The sequence below is a fragment of the Aotus nancymaae genome, unplaced genomic scaffold (assembly GCF_030222135.1).
Source record: "Aotus nancymaae isolate 86718 unplaced genomic scaffold, 86718_ANA_hifiasm-v0.15.2.pri h1tg000028l, whole genome shotgun sequence".
NCBI classification, from domain to species: Eukaryota; Metazoa; Chordata; class Mammalia; order Primates; family Aotidae; genus Aotus; species Aotus nancymaae.
Window position 1 is genome coordinate 7,329,029 of NW_026988441.1, and position 15,480 is coordinate 7,344,508.

General features: G+C 48.0%; 2 protein-coding genes across 6 annotated transcripts in view; one reads left to right on the plus strand and one right to left on the minus strand.

The window, feature by feature from the left end:
• Positions 1 to 15,480, minus strand: part of ELSPBP1 (epididymal sperm binding protein 1) — a 105,011-nt gene that overhangs the window by 79,772 nt on the left and 9,759 nt on the right. Inside the window, exon 4 of the mRNA XM_064380776.1 lies at positions 13,678 to 13,789. The gene's annotated coding sequence lies outside the window, so the exon portion shown is untranslated. The remainder of the gene's footprint in view (positions 1 to 13,677; positions 13,790 to 15,480) is intronic.
• SULT2A1 (sulfotransferase family 2A member 1) lies at positions 1,157 to 15,477 on the plus strand. Of its 5 annotated transcripts, none has more exons than XM_064381101.1 (7): positions 1,157 to 1,442; positions 3,435 to 3,643; positions 6,206 to 6,332; positions 9,427 to 9,489; positions 9,820 to 9,914; positions 12,625 to 12,774; positions 13,014 to 13,247. In XM_064381101.1, exons 1-7 carry the CDS (start codon positions 1,307 to 1,309, stop codon positions 13,230 to 13,232), a joined length of 999 nt encoding a protein of 332 aa, XP_064237171.1. In that variant the 5' UTR covers positions 1,157 to 1,306; the 3' UTR covers positions 13,233 to 13,247. The 5 variants fall into 5 exon arrangements, with proteins under 5 accessions (XP_064237171.1, XP_064237172.1, XP_064237173.1 ...); XM_064381102.1 differs by lacking the exon at positions 13,014 to 13,247 and adding an exon at positions 15,236 to 15,477 and having other exon boundaries at positions 1,161 to 1,442; XM_064381104.1 differs by lacking the exon at positions 13,014 to 13,247 and adding an exon at positions 15,236 to 15,477 and having other exon boundaries at positions 1,164 to 1,442; positions 12,625 to 12,802.

Genomic DNA, 15,480 nt, shown 5'->3' on the forward strand with positions numbered 1-15,480 from the left:
CAATAATAAAGTTATAACGTGTTTGTGTATCCGTGGTCTGAGGGTCACATTGCACTTAGTTTACATGCCCTTTAACCTGGAACGTGTGTGTACCCAGCTTTTGTTTGTTCTTCACAAGAATTTCACGGTTTAAAGCGTACAGGCCTGTTATTTTGTAGACTGTCCTTCAGTTGCGGTTCATATGATGTTGGCTCACGAATATATTCAGGCCTAGAGTTTATGTTTAAAATACAGCCACATAGAAAGGGAAGGGGAGAAAAGTTAAGTGGCCTCTGATGGCCCAGGTCAACGTCACAGTAAGTCCCGCTGATGGCGTGTGATGATCATGGTGTTTTACCTCTGTGACCTTCCTCTCCAAAACCCAAGAATCCACTTGTTGGATGAGAAAACACGCAATAAACCCCAGTTCAAGAGCACTGTCCAAAATATCGGACTAGCGTCCTTCAAAACCATCAAGTTCAACAGAAACAAGGGAAGTCGGCTAGGCACAATGGCTCACGCATATAATCCCAGCACTCTGCGAGGCCAAGGTAGGCAGATCACTTGAGGTCAGGAGTTCAAGACCAGCCTGGCCAACATGGTGAAATCCCATCTTGCAATTTCTGTAAAAATAGAAAACTTAGGTGGGCTTGGTGGCGGATGCCTGTAATCCCAGCTACTCGGGAAGCTGAGGCAGGAGAATCACTTGAACTCGGGAGGCGGGGCTGCAGTGAGCCAAGACTGTGCCACTGCACGCCAGCCTGGGCGACAGAGTGAGACTCCATCTCAAAAAAAAAAAAAAAAAATAGTGAGGAAAGTCTAAGAAAGTGTCACAGCCAAGAGGAGCCCAAGGAGACATGATGAGTGTATGTCACGTAGTCTCCAGGATGGGATTTTGGAGCAAAAAAAAAAAGAGTGGCATGAGATAAAACTAAGGAAATCCAAATTAAGTATGGAGTATGGGAATTCTCTGTACTCTCTGCAATTTTTCTGTAAGTCTCAAACTGCTCTAAAAAATGAGGCATATTAAAAATATTTGTCCTTCTGTTTGTTATTGAATTTGCTGTTCGCTCCCATGAACTCAGACTCAGATAACCCCTAAAATGGTCTCACGATTCGTTCAGGATTGCTCAACATCTTCAATATTTTGAGTATGGGTCACACTACTGCTCTCAGCAAAGACACTTCGCAACAAGCACGTGGCATGCCAGGGCAAGGTTAAAGATCGTTTTACCCTTGCTGTAAAAGCTGATCTCCCTGTAGCTGCCACAGCCTCTACTGGTGGCCACGTCTGAAACCCAGCACCAGGCAGGAATTGCTCAGCATCATGTCAGATGATTTCCTATGGTTCGAAGGCATACCTTTCCCTAATACGGGTCTACAACCGGAAATCCTAAGAAAAGTTCATGATGAGTTCGTGATAAAGGATGAAGATGTAATAATAGTGACTTACCCCAAATCAGGTAAGGAGGCAGAATCGTGGACAGAGGAAGGCTGTGGTTGGGTTCCTCATCCATTCAGTGGATGATTGGAGTGCTTTCTCTATGCTGGACAATGAACATTGCTTTGTGGGGAAGAGAGGAACGCCTAAAACCATTGACAATAGGAGAAAAGGATTTTTAGTCAGGAAATTACACAGTAAGATGAGTGCTCAGAGGGTAATCTAAGGTATTAGGAGAATCTACAGGAGTGAATCCTAAGGCAGATTCTGGTGTGTGTTTAGCGTCAGTGGGAAGGAGGATGGCTGAGGATGACCAGCCCTAAAAGAAGAAATGCCATTTAGATCGAAATAGAAAGAACGAGTGTGAAATTGCTTGGTGGGGAGGGGACATTTTCATACAGGAGAATCATCATGGACAATGGCCAGGAATTGGGAAAGAACCTGACAAACTCAAGGGGCTGAAAGATGAGGATCGTGTGTCTATGGGAGTGGGGCTGTGGGGTGGGGGGCGGTAAGAGCGCTGCAGACGGGATGAGGATTGAGGCTGAAGACATTGGAAGTGGCATGACCCTGAGAGGCCAAGAGCAATGGGAACTTATTAAAAGGATTTCAACAAATAGCCAAAAAGTGGAAGCAACCCAGATACCCACCGACAGGTGAGTGGTTAGACAAGATGTGATACGTACATACAGTGGATGTGATTCATCCTTGAGAAGGAAGGAAATTCTGGCGCATGCTGCAACACAGATAAACATCCGGGACATCATGCTAAATGAAATAAGCCAGTCACAAAAATACAAATGCTGTGTGAATCCACTTACTTAAGGCACCTAGACACAGGGAGTACAGTGGTGAGTGCCAGGGGTTGAAGAGAAGGGCAAATGGAGAGTTGATCCTGGTTCTGCATAGAGTTTCAGTTTTGCAAAAGTCCTCTGCAGAATTGTTGAGCAACGATGGGAATATACTTAACACTACAAAACTGTAGCCTTAGAAGTGGTCGAGAGGCGGGGCGTGGTGGCTCACACCTGTAATCCCAGCACTTTGGGAGGTCAAGGCAGGCGGATCACCTGAGGTCAGGAGTTCGAGACCAGTCTGGCCAACATGATGAAACCCTGTCTCTAACAAAAATACAAAAATTAGCCAGGCATGGTGGCTCATGCCTGTAGTCCCAGCTACTTGGGACGCTGAGGCAGGAGAATTGCTTGAACCCAGGAGATGAAGGTTGCAGTGAGCCAAGATCACGCCATTGCACTCCAGCCTGTGCACAGAGCAACACTCTGTCTCAAAAAAAAAAAAAAAAAAAGGTAGGGGAGTTGAGAACTGGCTGCAGTGGCTCACGCCTGCAATCCCAGGGCTTTGAGAGGCCAAGGCAGGAAGATGGCTTGAGGTCAAGAGTTCAAGACCAGCCTGGGAAACATAGCAAGGCCTGGTCTCTATAATAAAATTTTTTTAAAAAAATTAGTCCACTGCAATGGCGCATGCCTGAGGTCTCAACTACTTGTGACGCTGAAGCAGGAGGTCAAGGTATTAGGATCACTTGAGCCCCAGAGTTCAAGGCTGCAGTGGGCTATAATTGCACTACTGCACTCTAGCCTGGGCTACAGAGAGACACCCCATCTCAAAAAATATATATATTTCAAAAAATAGGCTGGGTGCGGTGGCTCACGCCTATAATCCCAGCACTTTGGAGGCCAAGGTGAGTGGATCACGAGGTCAAGAGATCAAGACCATCCTGGTCAACATGATGAAACCCCGTCTCTACTAAAAATACAAAAATTAGCTGGGCGTGGTGGTGTGCACCTGCAGTCCCAGCTACTCAGGAGGCTGAGGCAGGAGAATCGCTTGAACCCGGGAGGCGGAGGATGCAGTGAGCCGAGATCGCGCCATTGCACTCCAGCCTGGGTAACAAGAGCAAAACTCCGTCTCAAAAATAATAATAATAATAATTTAAGATTGAGATGGTACATTTTATATTATATATATCTTACTATAATTTTTTTCCTTCTTTTTCCAGGAACAAACTGGTTGGCTGAGATTCTCTGCCTGATTCACTCCAAGGGGGATCCCAAGTGGATCCAATCTGTGCCCATCTGGGAGCGCTCGCCCTGGGTAGAGACTGACATTGGGTATAAAATACTAAGTGAGAAGGAGGGCCCACGTCTCATCAGCTCCCACCTCCCCACCCAGTTATTCCCCAAGTCTGCCTTCAGTTCCAAGGCCAAGGTCAGTGTGTAATGGTTCAGACATGTTTGATCAGTGCCTTTCAAACGCTCATGTGCCTGTAGGTGACCTGGAGATCCTGCTGAAATGCTTTCTCCTTCAGCGGGTCTGTGTTGTTGGGACCTGAGATTCCGTATTAGGTGACACCTGTGTGGCTGTTCCAAGAACTGTCCTGGAGTTCAAGGGTGTAGAGCACACCACGGGTTATCCCAGCCAGATTTAAACCAGGGATAGGGTGAAGCGATAATGCCAGAATCTTAAAAAACCAGGTTCTAAGCCCAGTCAAAATAGATAGCCACATCATGTACTATGTAACTGCCTTTTTTTGCCCTAAAAAACAGTCAATCTGAACTCACCAAGCACCTCCTGCCACTTAAAAGACACAGAGGTGTTCCTATAAGAAGCAGCCCCTTCGGCTGGGCGCAGTGGCTCACGCTTGTAATCCCAGCACTTTGAGAGGCCAAGGCAGGTGGATTACCTGAGGTCAGCAGTTCAAGACCAGCCTTGCCAGCCTAGTGAAACCCCAACGACAAAGACCTGCTGTAGGTCTGATATACATTCTTGCCCTAAAATAAGTAGTGTGTAGAAAGAGAATCAGAGAAGCAAGTTGATGCGGGCTGGGTAGGGTGGCTCATGCCTGTAATCCCAGCACTTTGGGAGGCCAAGGCATGTGGATTGCCTGAGGTCAGGAGTTTGAGACCAGCCTGACCAACATGGAGAAACCCCAGCTCTACTAAAAATACAAAATTAGCTGAGCATGGTGGCATATGCCTGTAATCCCAGCTACTTAGGACGCTGAGACAGGAGACTCGCTTGAATCTGGGAGGCAGAGGTTGAGGTAAGCCGAGATCATGCCATTGCACTCCAGCCTGGGCAACAAGAGCAAAATTCCATCTCAAAAAAAAAAAAGAGGCAGCATATTCATCAACCAATGCCTGTATCCAGGCTGACTGCTCCGGCGCCTTGTCTGGGTGCTGTTCCCACTGCATCTCACTGTGTTTAGCTGTGTGTTGATATCAGCACCCACACGAATCTCCCATGGGGCCGAGGGGTGATCATGAGAGGGACAAGGTATATTCAGGACTTCGCATGGCTCAGACCGTTTCTAGAATCATACTTTCCTGGAAGGTGTTTATTGGTGTGTGAACTTTGAAAAGTTTTTTTTGCAGCCGGGCACGGTGGCTCACGCCTGTAATCCCAGCACTTTGGGAGGCCGAGGAAGGTGGATCACAAGGTCAGGAATTCGAGACTAGCCTGGCCAACATGGTGAAACCCCATCTCTACTAAAATACAAAAATTAGCTGGGCGTGGTGGCGGACGCCTGAAATCCCAGCTACTTGGGAGGCTGAGGCAGAAGAATCACTTGAATCTGGGAGGCAGAGGTTGCAGTGACCCAAGATCGTGCCACTGCACTCCAGCCTGGGCGATAGAGTGAGACACCGTCCTGGAAACAAAAAAAAAAAAAAGATTTTTTTGCTTAAGTTAAATGGAGAAACTTAGAATAATATTCTCCTGTCTTGGAAATCGTACAATGTATAGCAGCACCGTGAATTTGTTACAGTACACCTATTTACATGGGTCTTACTGGTGTTTCACTAAATCCCTGCCTGGAAAAACCGAAGCCTCAAGAGAGACGAGGCCTAGAATAATGCCACAAAGAGTTGATGCAGAATCCAAAGTAAAATTCAGACGTTCAGATGCGTGTGATCTTGCATGTGTGCATACGTGTGCATGTGTGTATGTGTGTGAATGTGTGTGCAAGTGTGTGCCCGTGTGTTTGCAGTAATCTTAAGGATTTTTTTTTCAGACAGAGTTTCGCTCTTGTTGCCCAGGCTGGAGTGCAGTGGCTCAATCTCGACTCACTGCGACCTCCACCTCCCAGGTTCAAGCGATTCTCCTGCCTCAGCCTCCTGAGTAGCTGGAATTACAGGCATGAGCCACCATGCCCGGCCGCAGTCTGGCTTCTTTCACCCAAAGTAATGTCTGTGAGATGTATCCGTGATCTTGGGCGTTGTATGCGAATCTATACTGCTATGCATGCATGAATGTAGCTTAATTTATGAATTCACTGTCCTGTTAATGATCCTTAAGCCACAGTGCACAAAAATACACCACTCACCTTTGGAAACCTTCCATTTGCTTTCATTGTGAGTAACCGTAACATCCCGGAGGGAAGGGACGATGCTCCCTTCTTCCAAGGCTATATTCCTAGTGCAGTGACTACTTCATAGGCACTTTAAATTTGATAATGAATGCGGTAAGTAATTTATTAAAAGAATCCATTGATATCATTAGGGATTGGACGGGCGCAGTGGCTCACGCCTGTAATCCTAGCACTTTGGGAGGCCGAGGTAGGTGTATCACCTGAGGTCAGGAGTTCAAGACCAGCCTGGCCATCATGGTGAAACCCCATCTTAAAAAAAAAAAGAAAAGAAAAAGAAAGATAAATTTTAAAAGATATTATTAGGGATTATCCAGGAATTGGCTTCTCCTCCATGTGTATAAAGATCAGAAAGAATGAAGAAGGACTATTGATTTTTTCATTCTCCTGTTTTTCCATTTAAGATGATTTATCTCCTCAGAAATCCTAGAGATGTTCTTGTGTCTGGTTATTTTTTCTGGAAACAAATGACGTTTGTCAAGAAACCAAAGTCATGGGAACAATATTTTGAATGGTTCTGTCAAGGACATGGTGAGTGTTTTGCAACATATGGAAGGTGGGGGTTGCTCAGAGTCCTCCATTTGACACCCAGCCTCACATCTCCACCTCTCACCAACCCATGGGTCGAAGGCTCCACCACCCTGGAGGCCAAATCTGCTAACTTCGCCTGCTGTCTCACACAGCAGCAGAACTCTAGCCAGCCCCTCAGCTTGCCCCGTGACAAGGCATCCTAGCTATTTTCCGAGTCTCTGGAACCTCCGATACCAGCACAGGCAGCTTACAGTCTCCTCTGCTCTCCCTGGGTGCAGATTTCTGGAAGGTAGCTTTTCTCTGGCCTGCCGGACAACACAATCCTGACCTTCCGTCATTTTTTTTCTGATGCCTCTTTCCAAAACTCCCTGGTTGCTCTTCTTCTATCTGTCTCAAGCCTGTTTGCATGACTCTAGGATCTCTATACATTTAGTTAGGCAGAATTTCTGGGGTTTTTTCAGCAGTTTCCATTTTCCAATTGATCTCAAAATTCTGTGAGTCTGTGTCTCAGCTGTCCCAGCAATGCAGCAGCCACAGATACCTCCATTAGAGAGAACCACTGATGCCTGTAATTCAGTACACTCAAATTCGAACACCTTTCTGGCTGGGCGCGGTGGCTCACGCCTGTAATCCCAGCACTTTGGGAGGCCGAGGCCAGCGGATCACCTGAGATCAGGAGTTCAAGACTAGCCTGGCCAACATGATGAAATCCTGTCTCCACTAAAAACACAAAAAATTAGCTGGATGTGGTGGCGGATGGCTGTAATCCCAGCTACCAGGGAGGCTGAGGCACAAGAATCGCTTGAACCCAGAAGGCGAAGGTGGCCGTGAGCCAAGATTGAGCCACTGCAGTCCATCCTGGGCAACAAAATGGAAACTCCGTCTCAAAAAAAAAAATTGACCACCTTTCTCCTATAGCCCAAACTGCTTCTAGCGCATGTTTATCTGGCTCCACCCCTCACCTGAAGGCTAGCATGAGTCTAATATTTCTTAAGCATCCTCTTTCCCCATCCCACTCCCCTACACCCCTCACCACTTTCCATTCTCTAATGATTAATCAAGTCCCAGCATCCTCATTAATATCCTCATTCCCGTCTCTGCTAACACAGTGCCGTTTTCAGGGAAGCCTGTCGTTGTAACGTGCTATAAAATAGCAATGCGTCCCATCTCCATTGACTAACCTATTCTTTCTCTAGTACTCATCACCAACAGGCATGTAGTTATTTATGTGTTTATCCCATGTGTCTCCTCACGAAAATGTAAGCTCTCTGCATTGTTCATTGTTGGACCCTAGGTCCTAGAATAATTCTGGCCACATGGTCATCATGCAGTGTACCTTTTCATTATCATTACTACTTTTGAATTTTTAATATTTTTTCTTTTCTTTTCTTTTCTTTTTTTTTCCTTGGGTCAAACTCTGTTCAATTTCTTTTCTTTTCTTTTTTCTTTTTTTTGATACAGTTTTGCTCTCGTTGCCCAGGCTGGAGTGCAATGGCTCAATCTTGGCTCACCACAACCTCTGCCTCCTGGGTTCAAGCGATTCTTCTGCCTCAGCCTCCTGAGTAGCTGGGACTACAGGCACGTGCCACCACGCCCAGCTAATTTTGCATTTTTTCAGTAGAGAGTGGGTTTCTCTGTGTTGGTCAGGCTGGTCTCGAACTCGTGACCTCAGGTGATCCTCCCACCTCAGTCACCCAAAGTGCTGGGATTACAGGCGTGAGCCACCACACCCGGCCTCATTTTTAATTCTTCTTAAGAGATGGGGTCTCACCCTACCACCCAGGCTGGAGTACGGTAGCACAATCATGGCTCATCACAGCCTCGACCTCCTGGGCTCGAAAGATCCTCCCACCTCAGCCTCCTGAGTATGTGGGACTATAGACATGCGTTTTTTTAAACTTTTTAATTAAAATTTTTTAATTTTTTCATAGAGATGAGGTCTTGCCATGTTGCCCAGGCTGATCTGAAACTCCTAGCCTCAACAATCCTCCTGCCTAGACTTCCCGCGTAGCTGGGATTACAGCTGTGAGCCACTGCACCCAACCTATTCAGTATGCTTTTTTTAGATACTAAATGTCCATTTTCCACCACTTCCACTGACACTTGGTTAACCAGACCCACTGTTCAATCTCACCTAGATTAACATAATACATCCATCACCAGCATCCTCACTTTACATGCTCTTTGGCCCTTCTAGGCTACATTGCAATGATCTGCCACAGACTGAAAAGCTCGTTCTCTCTCTACAACCATCCCTCAATGATTTGCTCTTGGCAGAAAGTCCAGTCTTCAAAGCCTGGTCATAGTTCCTATTGAGCTGATCCCAGCTGAACTCTTCAGCCCTGTCTCCTCCCTTGCCCCAGGTCAGACTTTCAGAAAAAGGTCAACAGTGAGACCGTATGATGGAAGCCCAGATATGAGGAGCAAAATCCCTTCCCAATGCTAGATTTGACTTTGCTATCTGGTTTATAAAGAGGTCTGGACTGGGTGCTTCTGCTCTCACCAGGAATCTTGGAAAATCTAATCAATAGCAGTGGATCAAGAAATCACATCCTGTAAACCCCGTCACTGTCCCAACATCTTGCCTATCTGTGCTTTAAACACAGGCCAGGCACGATGGCTCACGCCTGTAATCCCAGCACTTTGGGAGGCTGAGGCGGGAGGATCACAGGAGGTCAGGGGTTCCAGACAAGACTTGCCAACATGGTGAAACCCCGTCTCTACTAAAAATACAAAAATTAGCCGGACGTGGTGGCGCACACCTGTAATCCCAGCTACTCGGGAGGCTGAGGCACGAGAATCACTTGAACCCAGGAGGCAGAGGCTGCAATGAGCCAAGATGGCACCACGGCACTCCAGCCTGGGCGACAGAGCAAGACTCTGCCTCGAAAGTAATAATAATAATAACAATGTATTCCATACTTGACAATTGCTAAGAGAGACCATCTTCCATGTTCTCACCACCCCACCGAAAACAGTAAGTATGTGAGGAAATGAATATGTTCATTAGCTTGATTCCGTCTGATATGGGTTGGCTGTGTGACCACTCAAATCTCATCTTGAACTGTAATCCTCATAATCCCACGTATCGTAGGAGGGACCCAGTGGGAAGTGATTGCATCATGGTGGCAGTCTCCCCCATGCTGTTCTCGTGATGGTGAGTTCTCACAAGATCTGATGGTTTCATAAGGGTCTGGCATTTCCCCTGCTGCCACTCACTTCACCCTCTTTTGTAAATTACCCAGTCTTGGGCAGCCCTTTATAGCAGTGTGGAAACTGACTAATACACTGTCATTTCACAATGTATGCATATATCAAAACATCATGTTATGTACTTTAAGGGGCATTGGTACCCTTTGACCAAGTTTGATTCTAGTTTTATTTGTGGATTATACTTGAACAAGCTGGTGGGAAAGTGAACGTAATAGATTGGATCCCTGCTCTTATAAAGTTTATAACCCATCACTCTTTCTGCCACCCCATGCAGTGATATATGGGTCATGGTTTGACCACATTCACGGCTGGACGTCCATGAGAGAGAAGAAAAACTTCCTGTTACTGAGTTATGAGGAGCTGAAAAAGGTAATCCTTTTCAGTGGAGCCTGGTAAAGAATCACAAAGAGTGGGATTAACTCCCTGGTCTTCAAATTGCCCTGTTTCTGGTTGACCCTTGTCCAAGCTTCATGCTCCTTATTTCATCTTAAAACATCTAAGCCAGGCGTGGCTCACGCCTGCAATTCCAGCACTTTGAGAGGCTGAGGCGGGTGGATCAAGAGGTCAGGAGTTCGAGACCAGCCTGGCCAAGATGGCGAAACCCCGTCTCTACTAAAAATACAAAAATTAGCCGGGTGCAGTGGTACATGCCTGTAATCCCAGCTACTCGGGAGGCTGAGGCAGGAGAATGGCTTGAACCTGCGAGGCAGAAGCTGCAGTGAGCTGAGATCACGCCACTGCACTCTAGCCTGGGCAACAGAGCAAGATTCCATCTCAAAAAACAAAATCTAGAGAGCTTTTTTGCCACCAGGCGTGGTGGCTCACCCCTGTAATCTCAACGCTTTGGGAGGCTGAGGCAGGTGGATTGCTTGAGTCTAGGAGTTCAAGACCAGCCTGGCGAACATAGCAAGACCCTGACTCTACTAAAAATACAAAAAATTAGCCTGACGTTGTGGTGGGCACCTATAGTCTCAGCTACTCAGGAGGCTGAGGTGGGAAAATCGCTTGAATCCGGGAGGCGGAGGCTACAGTGAGCCGAGATCATGCCACTGCACTCCAGCCTGGGCAACAGAGTGAGACTCTGTCTCAAAAAAAAAAAAAAGAAGAAGAAGAAGACCAGGTGGGGTGACTCACACCTGTAATCCCAGAACTTTGGGAGGCCGAGGTTGGTGGATCACTTCAGGTCAGGAGTTGGAGAGCAGCCTGGCCAACATGGTGAAACCCCATCTCTACCAAAAATATAAAAAATTAGCCAGAGCCAGGCACAGTGGCTCACGCCTGTAATCCCAGCACTTTGGGAGGCTGAGGTGGGCGGATCACGAGGTCAAGAGATCAAGACCATCCTGGCCAATATGGTGAAACCCCGTCTCTACTAAAAATACAAAAATTAGCTGGGCATGGTGGCGTGCGCCTGTGGTCCCAGCTACTCGGGAGGCTGAGGCGGAAGAATTGCTTGAACCCAGGAGGCGGAGGTTGCGGTGAGCTGAGATTGCGCCACTGCACTCCAGCCTGGCGACAGAGGAAGACTCCGTCTCAAAAAAAAAAAAAAATTAGCCAGGTGTGGTGGTAGACACCTCTGCAGCTACTCAGGAGGCTGAGGTGGGAAAATCGCTTGAACCCGGGAGGTGGAGGTTGCTGTGAGCCGAGATCATGCCACTGCACTCCAGCCTGGGCAACAGAGTGAGATCTTGTCTCTAAATAAATACATGATAAAATAAATAAAAATCTATGCTCTTATCTTAATCCCCCAGGATCATGACCCTAGTCCTGATTATTGAGATGAAATATAAGAAGATATTCTAATACTCTGTGTGTTATTCAAAAGCTAGTTACGGGAAACAGTGCTATCGGACAGCACAGCAGGATTGGAAATCAAGCCCTTACATCTCCATCAGGTTCTCCCTGAACCTCTCCTTGCTAGTCCTGTTACTGTCTAGAAGCTGCTCTAAACATCTCTCAGGAAACCCAAGGCTCTGTGTTTTATGGTTTGGTTTGCTTTGTTTGAGACAGAGTCCCGCTCTGTCGCCCAGGCTGGAGTGCAGTGGCATGATCTTGGCTCACAGCAACCTCCGTCTTCCAGGTTCAAGCGATCCTCCTGCCTCAGCCCCCTAGTAGCTGGGACTACAGGCATGCGCCACCACGCCTGGCTAAGTTTTGTATTTTTAGTAGAGACGGGGTTTCGCCATGTTGACCAGGCTGATCTCGAACTCCTGACTTCAGGCGATCCACTCGCCTCGGCCTCCCAAAGTGCTGGGATAACAGGCGTGAGCCACCGCGCCTGGGCTGTTTTACTGTTAAGTTGTCCTAAACTCTACCACACAGGAAAATCCACGATGATCCTTGCATCTTTTGTTTTTGCTTTGTTTTGTATTTGAGACAGGGTCTCACTCCGACGCCCAGGCTGGAGTACAGTGATGCAATCACAGCTCACTGCAGCCTCAACTTCCTGGGTTCAGGCGATCCTCCCAGTATATTGCCCAGGCTGGTCACAAACTCCTGGACTCAAGTGACGCGCCCGCCTCAGCCTCCCAAAGTGCTGGAATTACAGGCACGAGCCACCGCGCCCGGCCGACCCCTGCATCTTTCACATACGTCATGCCCTCGCTCCTTCACCTTATTCTTTTCTCACAGTTGCATTCAACTCAATCCCTTCTCACCTCTGCACGTCACTCCTCTCTTTTCCTCCTCCTCCTTCTGCAGTTTCCTCCTTCTCATGTTATTTTTTTCTCTTGTCTTTTTTTTTTTTTTTTTTTTGATAAGGTCTTGCTCTGTCACTCAGGCTGGAGTGCAGTGGTGCGATCTTGGCTCACCACAACCTCCGCCTCCTGGCCTAAGCGATTTTCCTGCCCCAGCCTCCTGAGTAGGTGGGATTACAGGCACCCACCATCACGCCCTGCTAATTTTTGTATTTTTAGTAGAGACAGGGGTCTCGCCATGTTAGCCAGGCTGGTCTCGAACTCCTGATCTCAAGTGATCTGCCAGCCTCGGCCTCCCAGAGTGCTGGGATTACAGGCGTGAACCACCGTGCCCAGCCTCGTCTTCCTCTTCCGTAGCCTCTGTCTTGTTTTTTCTTTTTTAGGACACAAGAAGAATTGTGGAGAAAATCTGTCAATTCCTGGGAAAGACACTAGAACCCGAAGAACTGAACTTGATCCTCAAGAACAGCTCCTTTCAGGCCATGAGAGAAAACAACATGTCCAATTATTCCCTCCTGAGGCTTCATTCTGTGGTGAGCAATCCACAACTTTTGAGAAAAGGTAAAAGAAAATGCCTTGGTTTCCAAATAGACCAGAATCCATGGCACGCATGCCTGTGGTCACAACTAGGTGCTAACAGCTGAGATGAAAGAGTGCTTGAATTTTGCTAGTGCAGAGAAGGCTAAAGAAAAAAATAAAGTAAAAAAAAAAATGCTTGAATTTATCAGCTCTGGTTTTTTGTTTTTGTTTTTTTGTTCGTTTTGCGAGACAGAGTCTTGCTTTGGCACCCAGGCTGGAGTGCAGTGCCACAATCTTGATCTCGGATCACTGCAACCTCCGCCTCCCCAGTTCAAGCGATTCTCCTGCCTCAGCCTCCCAAGCAGCTGGGATTACAGGTACCTGCCACCACGCCTGGCTAATTTTTGTATTTTTAGTAGAGACAGGGTTTCAGCGTCTTGGCCAGGCTGGTCTTGAACTCCTGACCTCGTGATTCACCCGTCTCGGACTTGTTTCCATGTGAGATGTATTCTCACTCTATCACCCAGGCCGGAGTGCAGTGGTAGGATCTCGGCTCGCTGCAATCTCCCTCTCTCAGGTTCAAGCGATTCTCCTGCCTCAGCCTCCTGAGCAGCTGGGATTACAGGCACCTGCCACCATGCCTGATTAATTTTTGTATTTTTAGTAGAGACGGGATTTCACTATGTTGGTCAGGATGGTCTCAGACTCCCAACCTTGTGATCCACCCGCCTCGGCCTCCCAGACTGCTGGGATTACAGGTGTGAGCCAGCGCGCCCGGCCAATGTATAAGCTTTAATTGCTCATCACCCGGAACACTTCTCCCGTGGCCTCATCGGGGAGCCTCTTCTCGTGCTCCTGATGTGGGCTGCAGGCATGTGGGGAGAGTTGATTTCACGTGGGAGGGTTATCTGACTTACCTGAGGCCGTTCAGATTCTGTCCCCTCAGAGTGTGGCATGGGCGTTATGCGTTCCACAGACAGTGGCCAGGCTCACTTGCTGCTCTTGCCAGACCTGTGAGCTGTGATTCACCTGAGAATTAAGGACAAGGACGGGGTTGGAGGCGGCCACAGTGGGGCTGCCCCACTGGAGAGTTAGTGTAGAGATCTGTCCCGGACTAAGAAATGTATAAAGGAGGCCGGGCGCGATGGCTCACTCCTGTAATCCCAGCACGCTGTGAGGCCGAGACAGGTGGAACCTGAGGTCAAGAGATCGAGACCATCCTGGTCAACATGGTGAAACCCCGTCTCTACGAAAAATACAAATATTAGCCGGGCGTGGTGGCGCGCACCTGTTAGTCCCAGCTGCTCAGGAGGCTGAGGCAGGAGAATCACTTGAACCCAGGAGGCGAAGGTTGCAGCAAGCTGAGATCAGGCCACTGCACTCCAGCCTGGGTGACAGAGTGAGGCTCCATCTGAAAACAAAAGACTTCGAGTGGAGCAGGGTCCTTGCTGCCCTGAGGGGCCAGGAGAGCAGAGCTTCGAGACTCAGAAGATTGCTCTGGAGCCTTAAAACCAGATGGAATTTGCCCTGCTAGGTTTTGGATTGCATGGGACCCATGACCTCCTTCTTTCTGATTTCTCTCTTTTGGAATGGGAGTATCTATCCTATGCCTGTCCCGCCGTAGAATTTTGAAAGCAGAGAACAGGCCTAGTTTCACAAGTCAGCAGCTAGAGGGGAATTCTGCCTCGGGGGAGTCACACCTCCAGTGTCCCCGTGCCTATGAGCGGTGTGTCTGTGAGATTTTGGACGCAGAGTGGGTGCTGGAATGGGCGAAGACTTTGGAGCTGCTGGGATGAGGTGCGTGTATTTTGCATGTGAGAAGAACATGGATGGGGGCAGAGGCAGAGTCATATGGGTGGAGTGATGTTCCCCCAAATTGATACGAAGTCCCATCCTCCGGCACCTCAGAATGTAATCCTACTTGAACAAAAGGTCTTTAAGTCAAAGTGAGGTTCACAAAGTGGACCCTTAAGAGGTTTATAGGGTGGAGTAGTGTCCTCCTGAGGAGAGGACGCTTGGGCACAGACGTGCACACGCAGAGAGAACAGGAAAGGACGCGGGATATTTACAGGGCACAATTCCATAGTAGCCATTCTGCAATATCATTCATAGTCATAGAAGAGCATACGATTTGGCTGGGTGCGGTGGCTCAGGCTGGTAATCCCAGCACCTTGGGAAGCCAAGGTGGGCAGATCACAAGGTCAGGAGTTTGAGACCAGCCTGGCCAACATGGTGAAACCTCGTCTCTACTAAAACTACAAAAATTAGCTGGACATGGTGGTGGGTGCCTGTAATCCCAGCTACCAGGAGGCTGAGGCAGGAGAATCACTTGAACCCGGGAGGTGGAGGTTGCAGTGAGTCGAGATCGTGCCACTGCACTCCAGCCTGGGTGACAGAGCGAGACTCCATCTGAAAAAACAAGAAAACAAAGACCCATCCTTCCCTCTGACCTGAGTCTCTGTTTCATGTTTGCAGGCATACCTGGGGACTGGAAAAACCACCTCACAGTGGCCCAAGCAGAAGCCTTCGATAAACTGTTCCAGGAGAAGATGGCAGATCTCCCGCGAGAGCTGTTCCCATGGGAATAACGTCCGAAACACTCTGGGTCTTATATGGATGCTGACGTGTGTTCCCCTATCCTGTACAAGTGCCTGACTGGGGGTCATTGCCTAAGACTTACTGTTTTATCCTCAATCTATAAATATCAAACCTCTGTATCT